General features: G+C 41.1%; 2 protein-coding genes across 12 annotated transcripts in view; one reads left to right on the forward strand and one right to left on the reverse strand.

Moving 5' to 3' along the window:
* Positions 1 to 2,674, forward strand: part of dusp14 (dual specificity phosphatase 14) — a 15,117-nt gene extending 12,443 nt beyond the window's left edge. For 4 of the 5 annotated variants that reach the window (XM_053239493.1, XM_026924059.3, XM_026924058.3 and 1 more), the window contains exon 2: positions 884 to 2,674. In XM_053239493.1, coding sequence (XP_053095468.1) covers positions 982 to 1,626 — 645 coding nt within the window. In that variant the 5' untranslated portion in view covers positions 884 to 981 and the 3' untranslated portion in view covers positions 1,627 to 2,674. The remainder of the gene's footprint in view (positions 1 to 883) is intronic. The other variant, XM_026924060.3, reaches the window with a different exon arrangement.
* A 2,395-nt stretch (positions 2,675 to 5,069) lies between these two features.
* synrg (synergin, gamma) overlaps positions 5,070 to 19,165 on the reverse strand; it is a 36,707-nt gene continuing 22,611 nt past the window's right edge. For 5 of the 7 annotated variants that reach the window (XM_053239490.1, XM_053239489.1, XM_034310538.2 and 2 more), the window contains 9 exons: positions 17,184 to 17,708; positions 15,507 to 15,664; positions 15,291 to 15,344; positions 12,673 to 12,769; positions 11,176 to 11,324; positions 10,539 to 10,649; positions 10,316 to 10,354; positions 8,053 to 8,085; positions 5,070 to 6,074 (listed from right to left, as the gene is read on the reverse strand). In XM_053239490.1, coding sequence (XP_053095465.1) covers positions 5,943 to 6,074; positions 8,053 to 8,085; positions 10,316 to 10,354; positions 10,539 to 10,649; positions 11,176 to 11,324; positions 12,673 to 12,769; positions 15,291 to 15,344; positions 15,507 to 15,664; positions 17,184 to 17,708 — 1,298 coding nt within the window. In that variant the 3' untranslated portion in view covers positions 5,070 to 5,942. The remainder of the gene's footprint in view (positions 6,075 to 8,052; positions 8,086 to 10,315; positions 10,355 to 10,538; positions 10,650 to 11,175; positions 11,325 to 12,672; positions 12,770 to 15,290; positions 15,345 to 15,506; positions 15,665 to 17,183; positions 17,709 to 19,165) is intronic. The other 2 variants (XM_053239491.1, XM_053239488.1) reach the window with 1 other exon arrangement.

Genomic DNA, 19,165 nt, shown 5'->3' on the forward strand with positions numbered 1-19,165 from the left:
CCTTCGTCAGAGTGCAATGGATGCTGCTGGACCCTGAAACACCTTGCAGGGAAGTGATGAGGTGTGATATATTACAATTACAGAGAGCTTAAATTTAAAATTTTTTTAAAAAACGCCGGGGGGGTTTGGGGGTGAAGGCAGTTCATCTACATGCAGCTGCAAGCACCCCAAGCAGCAGGTGAAAGCACAGGTAAGGCGTAGCTGTGCTCCAGAGAAATGTGTGATGCTACGTTGCCTTGAGGGGCATCTTTATCTAACATAAAGATGGTGGCAGATACATTTGGCCAAGTCATTCAGCACAAACACAGAACAAACTATCTAGGAGATTTGTTATTTGTTATATTTATGAGCAGTGTTATAGCACAAACACACAGAAGTGCTGTAAAAGCAGTTTTCCGGCTGTACTGTGTATTGTGGTCACTGTGTAACACACACTTTTCTTTAGTCCGTGATATCTGATTTCATGATCACCTCCAGCTCTTTTGTTAATAAGCTTCCTCCTGGTCCGTGAGTAAACAACACCCTGAGCAGACCTCAATGAGCAGCAATTAGTTCATCTTAACCCTGCATCATCACTCAAGCATGCTAATGATATTGTCTCAGCCCTGTGGAGAGCAGCTGAGTCATTTCGTCATCTAGAATAAAGCATGTCAGCAGTTTCTATTAGATCTTATGCTGTGACCAGATGTCTTGTTCATTTCCACTTTTAAGTAAAATAAATAAAAATAAATTTTAAAATAAAATGGGATTGTTTTAGATCAATACTTCTTGTAATATGTCCTTCAAGGTACCTTAGGAGATCTTAGGAATCAGTAGGTCCATGTAAGTGGACATTTTTATTTTCACTTCTAAATTAAATTGCATCCTGCTTGGTTTGTTTCAGATCCATCCGATGGTGAAATACTGCTCAGGATGATGAAGGATCTCTGAGGAACAACCTTAGTTACACTTGAAGATTGCTCGTTCTCGATCCCTTCCTCAATGGGCTCCAGCAGCCACGGTTTCTTCCACCACCATCACCACCAACAGCACCATCACCGCAGCTCCACGATGCCCAGTCCGGCTGTGCCCAGACTGATGGCTGAGCCGGGCAGCCTGCTTGGTGGCATTGCCCAAATCACTCCCACACTGTTCCTCAGTCGCGGTGCCGTAGCATCCAATCGTGGCCTGCTGCTGTCCAAGGGAATTACATGCGTAGTGAATGCCACCATTGAGCTGCCAAATTTCAACTGGCCAAATGTGGAGTACGTAAAGGTTCCACTGGCAGATGCACCACACTCACCTATAGCACTGTACTTTGACAGCATAGCAGACAAGATCCACAGTGTTGGGCAGAAGCGTGGAGCTGTGCTGGTGCACTGCGCCGCTGGTGTGAGCCGCTCAGCCTCACTCTGCCTTGCCTACCTCATGAAGTATCATGGAGTGTCACTAGCTGAAGCACACGCCTGGGTAAAGGCCCGACGGCCTGTCATTCGGCCCAATGGTGGGTTCTGGCGCCAGCTTATTGACTACGAGCGCAAACTCTTTGGCAAGACCTCAGTGAAGATGGTTCAGACGCCGTATGGGGTCATTCCCGATGTTTATGAGCGTGATCGTAGGAACCTGGCACCTTACTGGGGCCTGTAAAGAAAGCAGTGGGGGCTTTTTCAGGAGACAGAGGAAAAATGGAAGGTGAGCAGATCTGATCAGTGAACTTTGGTGATTGGTGACTCGCCCAGTATCCAGCCACAAAATGCTGCCGATGATTCCCAAGCACTGAGCCAAATGTCACTGTTGAGTGTTGAACACTGAGACAGATATCAATGCGTTTTTTTCCAGTGGTGAGAGGGAGGAAGACAGACCAAGTTGAGATTCCAGGTGACATCAGCAGAGACAGACCCTGAGCTATTCTTGATTAGGAAGATGAACTGGAAATGGGATGCTGAAGTCAAAGCCTTTAGGGTACTGTAAGAAGGCAACGCAGGTTCTTAAACTGCTCGATAGTGTGATGACTCGCCAGTCCTGCAGACATCTGTTTTTCTGAGGCAGCAATCTGTTCTTGATTACTGGTAGCGTTTTCAAGCATATTCTTGAATAGGACAGGTTACTGAAAATAACTAAAAGCCTCAATGAGTTGGAATAGGTTAAATGTTGAACTAGGGGTTTATTTAATGAACATAACCCAACTAATTAAATATTAGGCTCATTATATAAATAACATTTTGGCTACAATAACATTTTGGCTATTTATTAAAGCCATAAAGAATTTTATTCCTGAATTTTCCACTGACACATTAGGTCCAAGTTAAGATTGTTTATAGGCTACTTGTTTTTGAGTTGAGGTTTGGATTAAACCCATTTAAGTGCCCAGTCAAACCAGTCAAAACAGCTATAAGAACTCAATAATAAATGTAACAACTTCGATGATGGTGGGTTGTGTCATGTTGTGTCTTGACTGTAACAAATTTAAAAAATCACAGACCCCACTTTGACAACAGCTGCATAAACTAGAAGAACAACTAAAAAAGACCAATCTGGTTTATTAAATGATTTTGGAGAGACTAAATAAGCATCATCATGGATAAGAGAGTTTTGGGAATTGGAAAAATGGTGCTGCTAAAGAAAAGACATTTGGGAGCTGTGTTGTTGTTTTGGCATATTTCAAATAGTTCAAATAATAAAGTCTTTTTTTTCAGCTACAAATGATTCAATCCTTTGATACTTTTGCAGGTTTATTCTTAGTTTACAAATAATTCACTGTTTTTTTTCCTTATAAGCATTTCCACACACTATTTCTCATGATTATGGCTGGAGAAATGATCTGGGAGTCCTGGTCTATGTCATGAAATAATATAAAAGCTGAATAATTATGTTGAAATTAATAAAGTGTTAGAAGAAAAATAAACACATTTTGGTTTCAGCAACTTCTTTTTTTTTTTTCGGTTTTATTAATATTGTGTTTTGTTACACGTGAACAGGTTGCTGCTAATGGGCAGATGAAGATGTTAGATTGTGTGTTGTATCGATGTACATGTGCTTTCTTCCGGCACACTGCAGCAAATTTTATCTTGCATTTAGCTTACACAGTGTTTTTGCTAGTATTCTAATTATGGAAGCAGTTTCCTAAATCATACAAAACTGATTCATTATTATATAATGACTTCTTGAATTGTTTCCCAAGATATTTCCATGTTCATATCAATCCCAGTTATACTGATATTCTAGACTGCTAATTCCTAAATATTTACTGCCAGGTCTAAGATGAAATTGATCAAATTAAAAGGTTTAAGAAGAACTGATATGGAAACATTTTCAGCTATCCTTGTAGTACTAAAAAAGTATAAGCCATTCTTTATCTTATCTTTAAGAAAGCATGATGGCATACTGTTATACTGTTATAGGAAAATAGGCCCCACAGCACACCACAGCACTCTTACACTACAGCAGACAAATTTTTATTTATTAAAGAATGTTTTCCATTTATAGTTGTGCTTAATGTTGTGGAATGACTGTAAAACATGTTAGCTCCAATTATCACATACCCTATAGTATCTATAAACTGTCCTTCCCTCACCAGCCTCTCGTTTTTCTCCCTTTGTCCTGAACACTATTCAGATGACTATTCAGTGTTCAGGACAAAGGGAGAAAAAAAGAGAGGCTATCGAGTGACTAAAGACACTCGTGATCCTAAAGTACTTAAGTTAGCAAAACTTACTTTTGCTAACTTTGGTTACAAAACCAAAAAAAAAAAAAAAAAAAAGTGTATTGTGAGTGCATGTCTATTACCTTCCCAACAGAGTTTTGGACTGATGGTATTCCTAGTGAGCCAGTATCAGAATGTATTTTTGAAAGACTTCAAAGCACTTTTGTAAGTCGCTCTGGATAAGGGCGTCTGCCAAATGCCATAAATGTAAATGTAAATGAGTGACTGTTTTAAAATGACAGTCTACCAAAAACAGTAAATCTCCTCACAGAAAACGTCACTATAAACTATATGGCCAAACGTTTGAAGACACCTGACCATGTGCTTGTTGAACAACCCATTCTAGATTTAGTCTCCCTTTACTGTTATAATAACCTCCACTATTCTGGAAGGCGTTCCATGAGATTTTGGAGCGAGGCTGTGTGGATTTGTGCTCTTTCAGCCACAAGAGCATATGTGTGGGCCAGAAGGCCTGGTGTGCAGCTGGTGTTCCAGTTCTTCCCGAACGTGTTCAGTGGGGTTGAGGTCAGGGCTCTGTGCAGGCCACTCAAGTTCTTCCACTCCAACCTTCTCAAACCATGTTTTCATGGAGCTCACTTTGTGCACAGGGGTGCTGTCAGGCTGGAGCAGGTTTGGGCCTCTTCATTCCAGTGAATGGAAATTGTAATGCTACAGTTGTGTGCATCCAACTTTGTGGCAAATGTCTGGGGAAGGCCCATATACATGTGTGACGTTCAGGTGTCCACGAACCTTTGGCCATATAATGTATCAGCAATTACACTCTTTAAAAAACAAAAATAAATTTATGTGGTGCGTCTGCATATAAGTCCCTATGTACAGTGTTACTATAAACACTATAGCATTAACAAGCACATAAATATTTATTTGTGATTTACCTTGTAGCTGGCACTAATGTCTGAGTCGTGCTCTTATAGAAAATTACACAGAATGTAGAAAACACGTTCTGGCCAATCAGAATTGAGAATTCAACAGCACTGTGGTATATGCTTTGCTTATTATCATTAAAATTATCTATCCATGAAATCCATATGCCCATGCAGAAGTAAAATCATCAATATAACTCAGAACAGTAGAAATGGACAGAAAATGGGTCAATAACAATGACGTCATTAAGCAAACATCTGTGATTACTGTCACCCATGCAGTGTTGCATCTGAGGAGAAGGAAAGTGCAGACATTCAGATAAGCTCCAGCTACATAGAGAATGAAACCATCCACCACTGTCTGTATTGTTGCTATTATTTCATCCCATTACATTTGATATTTTTATAAAGATCATTTTATTTCACACAAATTGTGTTTTGTTGGAGTGGAAAATGTCTGAGAGCATACAAAGATATTCTAATAAATAACCATGGAAAGGTAGTAGCAATTATACACAGCATTTTAATAGACATTGTAATAGACATCACCACTGTCTCAAAACACCCAAAGTATTTTATGTAAATAAGCTGAATTTTGTCTAAGGTGAAGAAAGAACAAGCCATTTTTAAGACCACAACCTTTTAAAGTATCATTTCATCATTCTTCAAGATACAAAAGAGAAAAAACATCAAACATGCTGTACTGTTTCAACACTGTAGAAGGCCTTGTCTGCTTGTGATTCTTTAGGAAAGATCCCAAAAAAAAAAAAAAAAATTACAGACAATCCCACACCCTCCATTTCCAGCCATTAACATGATCAAATTCCAGCTAAATGGCAGCACAGCTCTGATGAGCATGAGCAAGAGGAAAATATCGTTCTATACTTCTATATAAATATCTAAAGGATGCATGATGTATACGTAACTTTAATATAGTCATGATCTATTGAACAAGTGTCCAATATAAATACTACAGTGTAAGTCATGGTTGTTTCACATTATGCAATTAACTAAAGATTATGTTACATTTCTGTTCATCTGACGATCACAGCTTTCTTTATTATGGATGGTTGTCAGGTCCATCTCATACAGTAGTTAAAGGTCTGACAGTTTTTTTTTCTCTACTCTCCTTCAAACAGATACAGTAAAAAAGGCAAAGACAGAAAGTTAAAGATACATATCAATAAATTATTGATTTTCTTGTTTCTTTACATCAGCAAACATACACAAAACACTGAGTACCAGAACAGGCCAAGTTGAAGAAGCAAAAGTTTTTTTTTGAAGCAATGGAAGGGAAAAAGAACAATAAATTAAGAAGAAGCAAACATTCAAAACCAGGTCAGTTGTTCCACAGCAGCAGAGGTGAAACAGAGAAATCACAGCAGGTCAGGGAGAATGAGGCCAGGAGGCTTGGGCTCTACACAGTTAATCCAGAAATTAGCGCAGCTGGCATGGTACTGGTGCCCACCGTACGTCAGTTTGAAGTTATCTGTCTCGGAGTTAAAAGCCTGTCCGCAGCAGCCGATCCAGCAGGGAAGAGAGAACAAACAGAAAGCTTTTAGGCTGGATAACAATAATCAGCATTCAACCAAGAATCAGCACTGTTCTAGCCATAATCATTGTTGTTTTGCACATCAAACAACCCGGTCAGTGTAAAAGTGTGATCTGTTCAGACTGGTGTTGGATATTACACATTAAAAGGACAATGTGAACAACCTAAGTGGGGGGGGGGGGGGGGGGGGGGGGGAATCAGCTTTAGCAGTAAATCTATGTATACTCTCCCAAATGACTTCTTAATTCCTGTTAAACTTTTATTTCCCGTCAGCTATTAGAATGCATTCTAATAATAATAAGTTTTACACACTTTTGGGACACACCCAGGCTAAGGACGGTTTTTGGTTTGGTTAGTGTATTACGCATGTATTGTGCATGGTAAATGACACTCAGCTGTGATTGCCTCCCGTGATTTAAAGGAGATACTGACTTGAACTTTACACTCACAGTGTCTATATATGGAAGCGGAAATGAGTATGCTATGAAGTTCACTCGACGAGCCCATTCAGTGCTATCTTCCTGAAAGCCCCAGCTGCTGCGGCTGCTGCGTGCGCATGCAGCTATGCAGAAGGGTTTGCGCTCCTGGTTAAATATCCATGACTCATGTGTGGTGAATCATACCCTCCTACACAGAGAGGGGCTGTAATATATTTAGGCCTATATACACACATACACTCACCAGCCACTTTAATAGGAACACCTGTATATATACAGTATGTCATGCATATACAGGTCAAGAGCTTCATTTAAGGTTCACATCAAACATCAGAATGGGGAGAAAGTGTGACCTCTGGGACTTTGATCATGGCATGCTGGCTGGTGCCAGATGGGCGGGTTTGAGTATTTCAGAAACTGCTGATCTCCTGGGATTTTCATGCACAGTCTCTAGAGTTTAGACAGAATGGTGCGAAACACATCCAGTGAGCAGTAGTTCTGTGAGCAGAAATGCCTTGTTAATGAGAGATCAGAAGAGAATGGTCAGACTGGTTCAGAGCTGACAGAAAGGCTACCGTAACTCAAATAAACACTGTTTACAACCGTGATGTGCAGAAAAGCATCTCAGCATGCACAACAAGTCAAACCGTGAGGTGGATGGGCTACAACAGCAGAAGACCACATCGGGTTCCACTCCTGTCAGCCAAGAACAGGAATCTGAGGCTACAGTGGGCACAGGTTCACCTAAAATGGATAGGTGGAGATTGGACAACTATCTAGTTGCCTAGTCATTTCCAATCTTCAGCTGTCTTTTACAAAGTTTTACAAAGTCACTGAGATCACTTTTTTTTTAAACCTATTTTGATGTGAACTTTAACTGAAGTTCTTGACCTGGATCTGCATGACTTTTTGTATTTTGCTGCTGCCATATGACTAGATGATTGGACAATTACATGAATGAGCAGGGTTACAGGTGTTCCTGTACACACACACACACACACACACACACACACACACACATTTTATTTAGCCTATTTTGACAGGCATTTTGTGTAATCACGTTATTCTCATTAAATACTAAAGCAATAACACCCAGGACTTGTGAAGAGCTGTGGTTTTTAAAGCTATAAAGGTCTGATAATCCACTGTTCATTTAATCTCTTCTTTTCTCTGTATATTCATTCAAACACATTGATAATCTGGCCGTTCAACAAGTATGAGACACTGCAATGGACATTTCCAAAACTATATAGGCTAATTTCATGGTGACATATTCCACAGCCAGTTGAAGACAGGGTAGGAGGTCCGCCGCTGGTGAAAAGGGCAACCGATTGGGACAGAGCTTCTCTAAAAGGTTAATTGTATTTAGATGCCAGGCTCAAATGGTTAGGCCTATATGTGAACAGCAAAAAAAAAAGACCATGACACAGTCCTGAGGAGGATATTTCCAGCTTGTCAAAGCCTTAAGACAAAAAAAGAAAAAAGCACGATATTTACCATTGACTTTGTGCCTGGGTCTTTTGTCAGTGCCTGAAAGTAGCATAAACATTGTCATGGATGTCTGAACCAAAGAAATCTAAAGAAAGCATCAAGATGGAGAGGAAGTTTATCACCAAGAAGCCCCAAGTGTTTGAGTGCTACAGCCCCTATTAACCTCACAGGAATAGGCAACTTGCTCACGAGGCAAAAAAATTCTCCATGTGATTTGAGTAGCTGTATGTAAATCGTACACAAATCTATGGAAATAAGTGTAAATTAATATGCTTAACATGCTGTAAAGAAACAAATGATGAACATTGTCCATGAACATGTGAAACAATTTCAACTATTTCATAATAATAATAATAATAATAATAATAATAACATCCATCCATCCATTTTCCGTACTGCTTATCCTACACAGGGTCGCAGGGAGCCTGGAGCCTATCCCAGGGAACTCGGGGCACAAGGCGGGGAACACCCTGGATGAGGCTCCAGGGCACAATCGCACACACATTCACACACTACAGACAATTTGGAAATGCCAATCAGCCTACAACACATGTCTTTGGACTGGGGGAGAAAACCGGAGTACCCGGAGGAAACCCCCGCAGCACGGGGAGAAGACGTAAACTCTGCACACACAGGGCAGAGGCGGGATTTAACCCCCAACCCTTTTTTAACCACTAAGCCACCGTGCCCGCCTAAACTTAATACCATTTTGCCAAATAAAATTTCTTACGCAAGTTCTCAACATTCTAAAGTCATATAGTGAACAAATATAACAGTAAATCACAAAGTGTTTTATTCCTCTTATACTATAGCAATTTGCCAATGATTAGATTTTATTATTAACTGATTGATTTGAGAATTCAAGAGCGTTGTGGTATAATAACATAATGCACAGGGGACAGTACTACTTGAGTCAGCTTCAGATCACTATGACAAACATGACGTGACAGTTGCTACTGTGTGTTGGTAATGCCTGGTGTACAGTTTAGATATGAGTTGCATCACACCAATTTACAAAAACACTACTGGTGTGTAAACAGGATATTTGGATTTCATACAAGGATTCAAATCATGTATTCTTGTATAATGTGTATTAACTGGGCAAATATTTGTGTACATTTTTGATGACTGGTAATATAAAAACAGTCCTTGGGTAAAGGACTCATTTTTTGGAGCCCTCTGTATATCTTATGAAGATATTCTAGCTTTTAAATGACTAAAACATCTATAGGAGATCTAACTTTCAGCTAGTTGCCCATTCCTGATCACACTGCTCATGATCCAGAGCTCCTCAGCTGAGATGCAGTGCGGCCCCGCACCCTACAGTCCCACAGAGAAGACCTCCATCCTGGACACCTTTCCCATCAAAAACACCCCTAAAGCCTAGCCAAATCTGGAGTTGTACATTTCAATTTTTCCAATGAGCAGCTTTTCAGATCACCAGTGAAAAGCAGTAAAACTATTTGATTGAACTTAGTGCTGTAAGCAGAAGTGGTTTCACCACTGATCTGATGGGGTTTCATCAGGTGTAGGTGAAAAGCATTCACTGTTGTATTACATTTTCAGCAGTGTTTTTGTGGAAAGGCGATGGATGGTTGGGATTCTTATGGTCTTCTTCAGACACTAAAGTACTATAGCAAAGAGGCTGCATCTCAGCTAATCACTACTAGCAAGATTAGCATTCATTCATTTATTCCTCCTCAGTAACTGTTATCCTTTATCCAGAGCCTATCCCAGGATAACTTGGCATGAAGTGGGAATTTAGAGTTGGCAGTCCACCCACTGCAATGTTTTCAGGAGATGGGAGGAAAACAGAGAACCCGGAGGAAACCCACATGGATATAAGGAGAACGTTCAAAACTCTGCACAGACAGTAACCCGAGCCCAGGATTGAACCAGGGACCCAGGAGCTGTGAGGAGGCAACTCTACCAGCTGTATCATTGTGCCACCGCCCTTTAAATCAGCTGCTCCCTTTTGGAAACATCACCCCCCTACCAAACTGAGGTGCCAAAATGACTTGTCGCCATCATCTGCCTCTCTAGAGTTCTTTACAATAGCATGCATAACAGAACAGCAGCCTCACAGATCTTCAGCAAAGCTGTGTACTGGAAATGAACAGCCAGAGCTAAGGGAATGTGTATCCTGCAATAAGTAGTTTTCAAGCTACAGAGTTTCCATCTAACTGCTATAGACAGGGGTCATTTTGGCACCACAATCTAGGAGCACCAGCTTCCCAAATGCACCAAAACAAAGATCAGTGTGTCATACTTTTTTAAACAGACGTCCAAATGTGTTCTCCTCCTTCTTCTACAAAATAACCAAAGGCAAAGCAGCGGTCAGTCTCAGACCTTTTGTGATCAAAGTGGTGTTAAGTTGAATTTTGGTCATTTTTCTGTTGTGCTTGCAGAAGAAACATGGTGAAGGTAACAAGAATCAGAACAGCAATACATGGATATATGTGGCCTGGTATGACTGTGTATGCTATGCAGACCTTGCTGCGCGAATCCACATTGAGCAGACACACTCCACAGGCCAGCTCCTTTGCATTCTTGATGCCATGCCTCAGGATACAGGAGGAGAAGTCCAGAGAGCTCTCATCAGGCTGGAAAACACACACAGACAGAATGAATGCCTATGCTCCATAAAGAGTTTTTAGACTCCTCTAAGCATCAGATCGCAGTGGAATTACAGCAGCTCATCCAGCCTGCTGATCAATACACCTGCACAAAAAAAGCAAAAAGCCTCAGACAGACAAGGTGCTTTTGGATTGCATGAAAAGAGAATTCAGATACTGCCTTCCAACTCCCACTCGCTCTTGCCCAGAGCTCGCTCGCTTACACAGACACACACAGACACCTCAAATATTATCATCTGCCATTTGAAAAGCAATATTCTCCCGGGGGCGAACCTCAGACTGAGCACAAACCCATCTCTACACTTTTTGTTCGCTCTCTCTACGCAGCACTGACCAGCAGTCTGCTTCACACCACCCCAGAGCACAGAAAATCTCACTAGAAAACATCTTGAAAATTGTGTCGAATGACGTTCCACCTGACTGAAAAATGAGATTTGTGTCAAATAGTTACAGTGTGCATGAAGTGTTTCATTCTGATGGTGGAATTACTCACTGAGAGGTTGGCCAGAGACATGAAGCCCATGAGGTTGTTCCAAACACGGCTGATGTCTTTCAGCAGCTCCTGCAGTTTCTCTGAGCACACGGCCGTGGCCTTGATGCCCAGCTCCACTCGCCTGGCCACACGATACACCTCCACCACGCCTAACACACACACACACACACACACACACACACACACACACACACACACACACACACACACACACACAGTCTACTGATAATACTGTCAGAGTCACAGCTGCTGTAACAGTGGATATTAATGCACAAGAAAGGTGAGATGGGTCTAAAATAACTAAACTGTCAGTTGTACAGTCTGCGCTGGGAAAACATATCAAAGTGCTTCAGCACTGTGTTTTAGCGATAATGAAGCATTCAGAGCTTAATAAAAGCCCAGTAGAAGCCTGATACTGGGAGAAATTTGAAACTCTACTCTGGCACATACGCAAATGGACGGTGAGGTTCATTTCTAGTAAAGCAAATGTGTAGGTCACAGTTAAAAGAGGATTGGAGTAAAGACATGTTATATAAGGGATAAAATACAGTGAGGTGTGATGTTATACGAAAATAATCAACAACATGGTAGTGTGATATGGCTCCAACAAGATGTTTTGGTGCATTTGACTAGACGCTGTAACTCAGAATTCCCAAACCCCGACCAGGAAAATCCTAACTCTGGATGGTCTTCTCAACTCCAAGCTCCAACAAGTTTAGCAATTGATGTCAAGTCAACATGGCTGCCCACAGCATCAGCAGTAAACATAAAAAAAAGTTAGCACTTCTTACCTTTATGGTCTTTATACAAGTATTTACTTTAGATCAATCAACAGACATATTAGCTTTTTAAATCTATAACACTGACTATACAGAACGCCATGGTGGCATCCATGTTTTTTCCCACATTGTAGCTTGAATGCAATGATGTAATTCCGAGCTTTCCATTTCCACAGCATATCACACCACCCTGGAGTAGATTATTTTCCTACAACAGCATGTCCGGATTAGTTTAATTCCTCTTATACAACAGCAATAATTACTTATTATTTATTAAAGATCAACATCATGTACTTTTTACCCGTTTAAAGTTACATTTTATATTGCGGAATGTCTGCGAAACAAGTTAGTACAAAACCTGTTATCACTTTCATTAACAATAAACAGTGCAAAGTTGTCACCCTTAAAACTTTCCTGTGGCTGAAAACGTAACTTTTTCCTCAAAGCCCTAATGTGGAGTCTCCTTCCATAAATGGTAAATAAATGTTCTCCTTACAGAAAGTTTCACCATAGCAACCGTTACATACGTTTCTTTGCTAAATAACAATGTTTTGGAATTAGTTGTTACTATAGAAACAATAACATATTAAAAAACCTGTAATTTGACTTGCGGCTGACACTATTATCAGAGCTGCTGTGAAAGAAAATTAATCAACTCCTTTTGACCAATCAGAATGAGGAATTCAACAGTGCTGTGATATAATGGATATTAATCTACCTAGTAGGTACTCCATGCCTTGCGCTGACTGGATGACCTCAGTACACACGGTGGAACTGCTGATACCATTGAGGGTGTTGTTGGCTGTGGAGATCACCTGCAGAGTGAAAGAGAGAAGAAGCAGGGGGAGATAGACATATAATACAAAGATATTGAGAGAATGAAAAGTAGCACAGAGAGAGAGAGAGAGGTAAACAGAGATTGATGAACTGAATCCTATATCCAATATATCTGGGCTTTTTTTCCTGACACAGATCCCTTGCAATGTAATACCACAGCTCAGATTAATTCTATGTATATAATGCAACAACTCAAATACTAACCTTATTAGGCAAATGTATACCATCAAATTTATTTATTGGGAACATTACAGTTATTTATTCCTGAACTTTCAAGTCTCAGAATTGTACACTGTACAAAGCTGACAAACCCTGAAGAGGAGTAATGCATAATCCCACTGCTGGGAAGGGAAGAGTACAGTAAAGAATATTTTCGATATAGTCCTTTCACAAATCACTTGTGTAAAATCAGGTTGAGACCAGAGCACCAACCGAAACATTACTAATGTGGGATGGGGGAAGGGGCAGGGTTTCAAAACACCTACGCAACTGTCAATCTTTCATATGTCGACTGAACTATCTGTCATTTTTATTGGAGGGTGAGGGATGTGGGGGGAGAAGACTGTTGGCATATTTTTAAGTGCTAACTCATAGCAGCGTGCGCCAGTGTTAAAATGTGGAGCTCCTACCCAAAATGTCAAGACTTTTTTATATCAAAATGTTCTGTAGCAGTATTTCTTTTATGAAAACGGCAATCAGGTTCAAGCTGACCTCATTTTTACCTACTCTAACATACTGTACTCAGGAAATTAACAACTTATTGTAAGTGACCATTTATCTAGGTTTTAAACTACTGTAACTAATAGACACACCAGCTGTAATGTCATTGTAATGTGAAGAGTTTCTGGAAATTTTGGAAAGTGTTGTATAGCAAATTCTCACTTTGTGTTTTATTAAAGTTATTCAGTAATTCTAAGTCATTACAAACCCTAATGGCCAAAAGTTTGTGTCCCCGCCACTCTTCTGGGAAGGCTTCTGTCTCGATTTTGGAGCGTGGCTGTGGGGATTTGTGCTCATTCAGCCACAGGAGCATTAGTGATATCAGGCACTGATGTTGGGTGAGGAGGCCTGGGTCCAAGTCAGTGTTCAAGTTCATCCCAAACGTGTTCTGTGAGGTTGAGCTCTGTGCAGGCGACTCGAGTTCTTCCACTCCAACCTTGGCAAACCATGGTGTGTGTCAATCAGCCCCGAGCCCCTAGGTCGTGAATCAGTATATCATGTACAGAAGTTCGGGCACTGGTAAGGTCCCTGGCTCACTACACCCTGGGACACTGATGACTCAATTTCCGGTGACATGACTACATACTCGCGCTATAAAACTTCCACTGGCATTTATCAACCGAAAAGGACTGATATCTTTCTGACATTATATGTCATATAAATTTGTTAGTTTAATGACACGTTTCCATTATGGTACTTCAGGCAGGATTGTAGGCTAGCTAGTGGACTTTTTTTTAAATCATTAAACACTTAAGTCATTAGACTCAAACAAACTGTACATAGAATGTCAAATAAAGTTCAAAATCGCTAAGTAAATCGCTAAGTAAATCATTTGGGAGCTACAGCAACGATAACAAGCAACTTACATTTGTAGAGAAGTTGGCTGAGTTTGTCCACCATTTTCTTTTCGAGCTGAGAGGCTTCAGAAAACGAAGTCATTTCCAGTAAGGGAACAAAGTGCGCATCGAAGATCCTTGGTTTTGTGGTGCATTGTGGGATTTTTTTTAGGGAGCGAACGTTCCAGTGCACTGGCAGGTTTTTGTGATTGAGACAGCCCTTAAAATGGCTGACTGCCTGATCAGTGCCCTGACTACAGAACTAGAGAGCTGACTGAGACGCACCATATGTCATCATGGAGCTCACTTTGTACAGAGGTGCATTGTCATGCTGGAAAATGTCTGGGCCCCTTAGTCTCAGTGAAGGGAAATTGTAATGCTACAACATACAAGGTCATCCTATGCAATTGTGTGCTTCAAACTTTGTGGCAACAGTTTGGGGAAGAACCACATACGGGTGTGCTGGTCAGGTGTCCACAAACTTTTGGCCATATAATGTATATGTACCAATTCATGTTTTCCACCACATCCGGTTTTCTTTTTTCCCCCAGCAGAATTAAAGCTTGAGATAAAGCCTGAGAAGTTTATCAAGCTAACATGCTTCACATCAGCAAAACACTATTTAGGCCATAAACATAAAACATGTATAGTGTTACTAATGTAGGCTGAGGAGCTTTTGGATCTTTCGATGATTCTGATTATTACTGGACAGTGGACAGTGAAGAACTTTTCTTGAAATATCCTAGGTCGTAAGGAGCTGGGACCAGAGCACAGGGTCTAAATAATGACTACAGCAACTTTAAAACTAGCTGATACTGATGACCATCATGCCGTTAAATAAATAGAGATCCCTCTACGCAGCTGACCCCAGATAATTAGCAGAACCTGCACTATATGTGTGAGGTTTGTGTTTTGACCTGTTTAGGTACGGGTGCAGTGTTACCTGAAGAGCACTCTCCAAGCACCTCTGCCATTCATACGCATAGCGCTCACTCTCCTAAAATCGTCACGACAGAAAAGAGCAATTGTAAGAGAGTGAGAGAGAAAATTAAAACTTATTCAGGTGATTGTCAGAACATAGTTAAGTTCAGTATTCCAGATAGAAACAGTGCATCTGTCTGACTGGAAAGAGGGACAGAGAGAGACGAGCAGCTCTGACCTCCACCTCTCCTGTTAAGTCTTTGTACTTGTCCCGGATGACCGGCAGCGCCGGTTTCTCACTCAAGGTGTTGGAGCGATCGCGGAACTGCTGCTCAGGAGCAGAAGGTGTGGAGCAGATCTCCTTCTCCCCTAGACTGTGGCTGCGCTTATGGGACCCTGCAAACACACGCACACACACGTGCACATACACATACACACACACCCCCGACTTATTAATGATGTTTCAATTATTGTTTTCCACCACGTTTCATTTATTATTTGGGTCTCGGTGTTTATCCTCTTCTTTAATTGCAACTTTCTGCTCTAAAATGTTGTTACTAATTCATCCAGGACAAGGACAGCAACCACAATTACCTCATTTGCAATAAATGATAATTATGTAGTGAAGCAGCATGCCAGTGGTGTAGGTATAAATTATTCAGCAGATTTCACACAGAGACGTGCAGTGCAGGCACTGAAACACACACACACGCGCGCGCGAACGCAGACACACAAACAGAGCACAAACAGGCGTGCACACACACACGCAGCACAAACAGGCGTGCACACACACACGCAGCACAAACAGGCGTGCACACACACACGCAGCACAAACAGGCGTGCACACACACACGCAGCACAAACAGGCGTGCACACACACACACGCAGCACAAACAGGCGTGCACACACACACACGCAGCACAAACAGGCGTGCACACACACACACGCAGCACAAACAGGCGTGCACACACACACGCAGCACAAACAGGCGTGCACACACACACGCAGCACAAACAGGCGTGCACACACACACGCAGCACAAACAGGCGTGCACACACACACACGCAGCACAAACAGGCGTGCACACGCAGCACACAGAGACACACACAGAGACACACACAGAGACACACACAGAGACACACACAGAGACACACACAGAGACACACACAGAGACACACACAGAGACACACACAGAGACACAGTGGGAAGAGAAGGACATAGGGTATGCTAGCACATTGGTTACACTGAGACAAGTAGTCACACTCCCAAAAGATACACATCAGTCTTCAGGTGACCGTCACATCACTCTAATCTATTGCAGCACAGGACACACTCATCAGATTAACTCTCAAAAAGAGGACAGGGAAAACAACAAGGTTTCATTGCAACAAATTACATTTATGTTGAGGAGGGGGTGAATGAGAAGCGAATAAGCTTTTATCACTTTGAGGAAGCAACAATAAATTACAGCAGATTAATGAACGAGTAGGCTGTTAATGTTTGCTCATGGCTTTTTTATTCCTCTGTCTCTGATAAACTTGTCAGGATCCTCAGTCACAATACTGCCATCTGTTGTTAGCTAGAATAACTAATGGAGCCACTGACTGCAGCTGTGGATCCTCTACATCGCAGCCTCATCAGGCCCAGTATGCCACAGAGGAAACCGACTTGGTTCTTGTGAAGATTATTAACACTTGTACTGCAAAGACCAGGCATATGTAACAGATCCTTAAATCTTAGCCATCTTCTTATTCACATATCCTATTAGTCAATTTTAATGTTTAAAATGTCCTTTGCTTTTATGTTACATCATATTACATCTTACAGCAAAAAAAAAAAAAAAAAAAACTATCTGCTTCTTCAGTCCACATTTTCTATCCCCCAATTTTCCCCCACACCAGTATGACTCACTCACCTTGCACAGACAAATCAAATGTGGCGAGCTCATTCTTGATCATCTCCTCACTGGATTTTGCTTTCGGCTGAGCACTAGCCTTGAGGAAGTCAGATTTGCCAAACTTAGGCTTGTCAGCCTGGAAAGCACCAAAGTCGTCTGGCGCCTCAGGATGAGTGGCCTCAAGACCTGTATCAGCTGCATCTGATTTTTCTGAAACAGTGCTGGCGAAGTCACCAAAATCATCATCCTCTTCCTCTCTATGTGCATGCTGGGCAGAGCTGAAATCTGCAAAGTCAGCAAACCCTGCATCTTCAATGGGGAAGGTGGTGACTTTTGCAAGAGTGGTGTGTGTGATGTTCTCTGAGCTTCCAAATGACGTCTCCTTCTTGTGAAGCATGGATGAGGAGGGCAGTCCAGACACAGGAACTCCCTGGGCTTTCGTGCCCTGACCAGACGGGGCTTCGTCTTTGTCGGACCAATCGCAGCTGGTCAGGCCGCTGATGCCAGAGTTCCCGAAAGGATCAAACTTGAGATCGTCAACCTCTGAAAGAGAGCAGAAACCTGTGTGGTTCCAGATCATAAATCTAAACCGTCAAACCAAACCAAAGACACACTTATCCTTAAATCAGAAATTAAAATGATTTGTTGGATTATTTGGGCCTGGCTTCATGTTGTTTTACTCTGATAAACTCAGGAAGGACATACTTACATACTATAATCTTAAATATTAATAATTAAACACAGACTTGCTTCACTACTTACTTGTTCTGTATATGAAAAGTGAACATGAGTCCTTCTGCAATTAAACCTGTCCAATGCCTTTTGATTAAACACTTCATTTGTTTAATACTGCATGTTAAACACTTACTGAGCTAAACTAAATTCTTGAATTTAAACAGGAGAATGTATGTGAATAATTTTATCTATTTTATCTATCTTATCTATCTATCTCTCTCATATATATATATATATATATATATATATATATATATATATATATATATATATATATATATATATATATATACACACATACACACACACATACACACACATATACATATATATAACTAATAATGACCTCAGAAATCCTGTCAGAAATAGTTAACATCAGATAAACACTTGGGGGACACTTTATCAGGTACACCTACCATATAGATGTTGGTCTTTGCAGGTTTGCAGTTACTGACTGTATCAAAGTGTCAGCTTATTTCTACCCTGTCCCCCACTGGAAGAATGACCACCATTTTCAGCACAGCCACAACACTGACATGGCAGTGTGTGTGATCCTGGTAAAAGTGCATCAGACTTCGCAGTTGTGCAGGGATTTTAACTTCAGTGTCACTACTGTGTTGAGAAACAGTCCACCAAGCAGCCAGTGGTCATAAACATGGATGAATTGCAAAGGCAGGTGCATGAAGTGCACTCACTCTTAACTGCACACCTACAAAGTGATCAACAAGGTAGGTGTGTCTCATAAACTGGTCAGTAACTGAACACAGTGTTAAAACCCAGCAACACTGTTGTGTCTGATACAGTCACACCAGCAGCACCACATGGCCATGTCAGTGTCACTGATGTCCTGAGAATCATCCACCAACCAAATATTATTTATTCAGCAGTGGTCTCTTACCATTTATAGATCAGATTCATGCCCGTTTGGACTATAATAACAGAAACAAACACATGCAGGATAGTAAAAAGAGGATTCTCCAATCTCCAGGATTCAAGATTCAGGTGCATGTTGTTCCACTCAGCTTAAAGTCTTCATCTGGGTGTGTCTGGGGATTGCCGCTTTTCAAGCATTTGAAAATTCATGCTAATTTGAACATTTCTTACATACTGCAAGTGGAAAATCTTTTTTCATCCTAGTTGTAAGCTAGTTGAAAATGAGATGCAGGTCATAAATGAGGCCTAGCCAAATGTCTTATGTGACCTTTTTCCTCATTTTTAGTGTAACTGGTGAGTTAGTTTAGTTGACTGGGGTTTTCTACAAAATA

The sequence above is a fragment of the Pangasianodon hypophthalmus genome, chromosome 14, assembly GCF_027358585.1.
Source record: "Pangasianodon hypophthalmus isolate fPanHyp1 chromosome 14, fPanHyp1.pri, whole genome shotgun sequence".
Classification (NCBI taxonomy): domain Eukaryota; kingdom Metazoa; phylum Chordata; class Actinopteri; order Siluriformes; family Pangasiidae; genus Pangasianodon; species Pangasianodon hypophthalmus.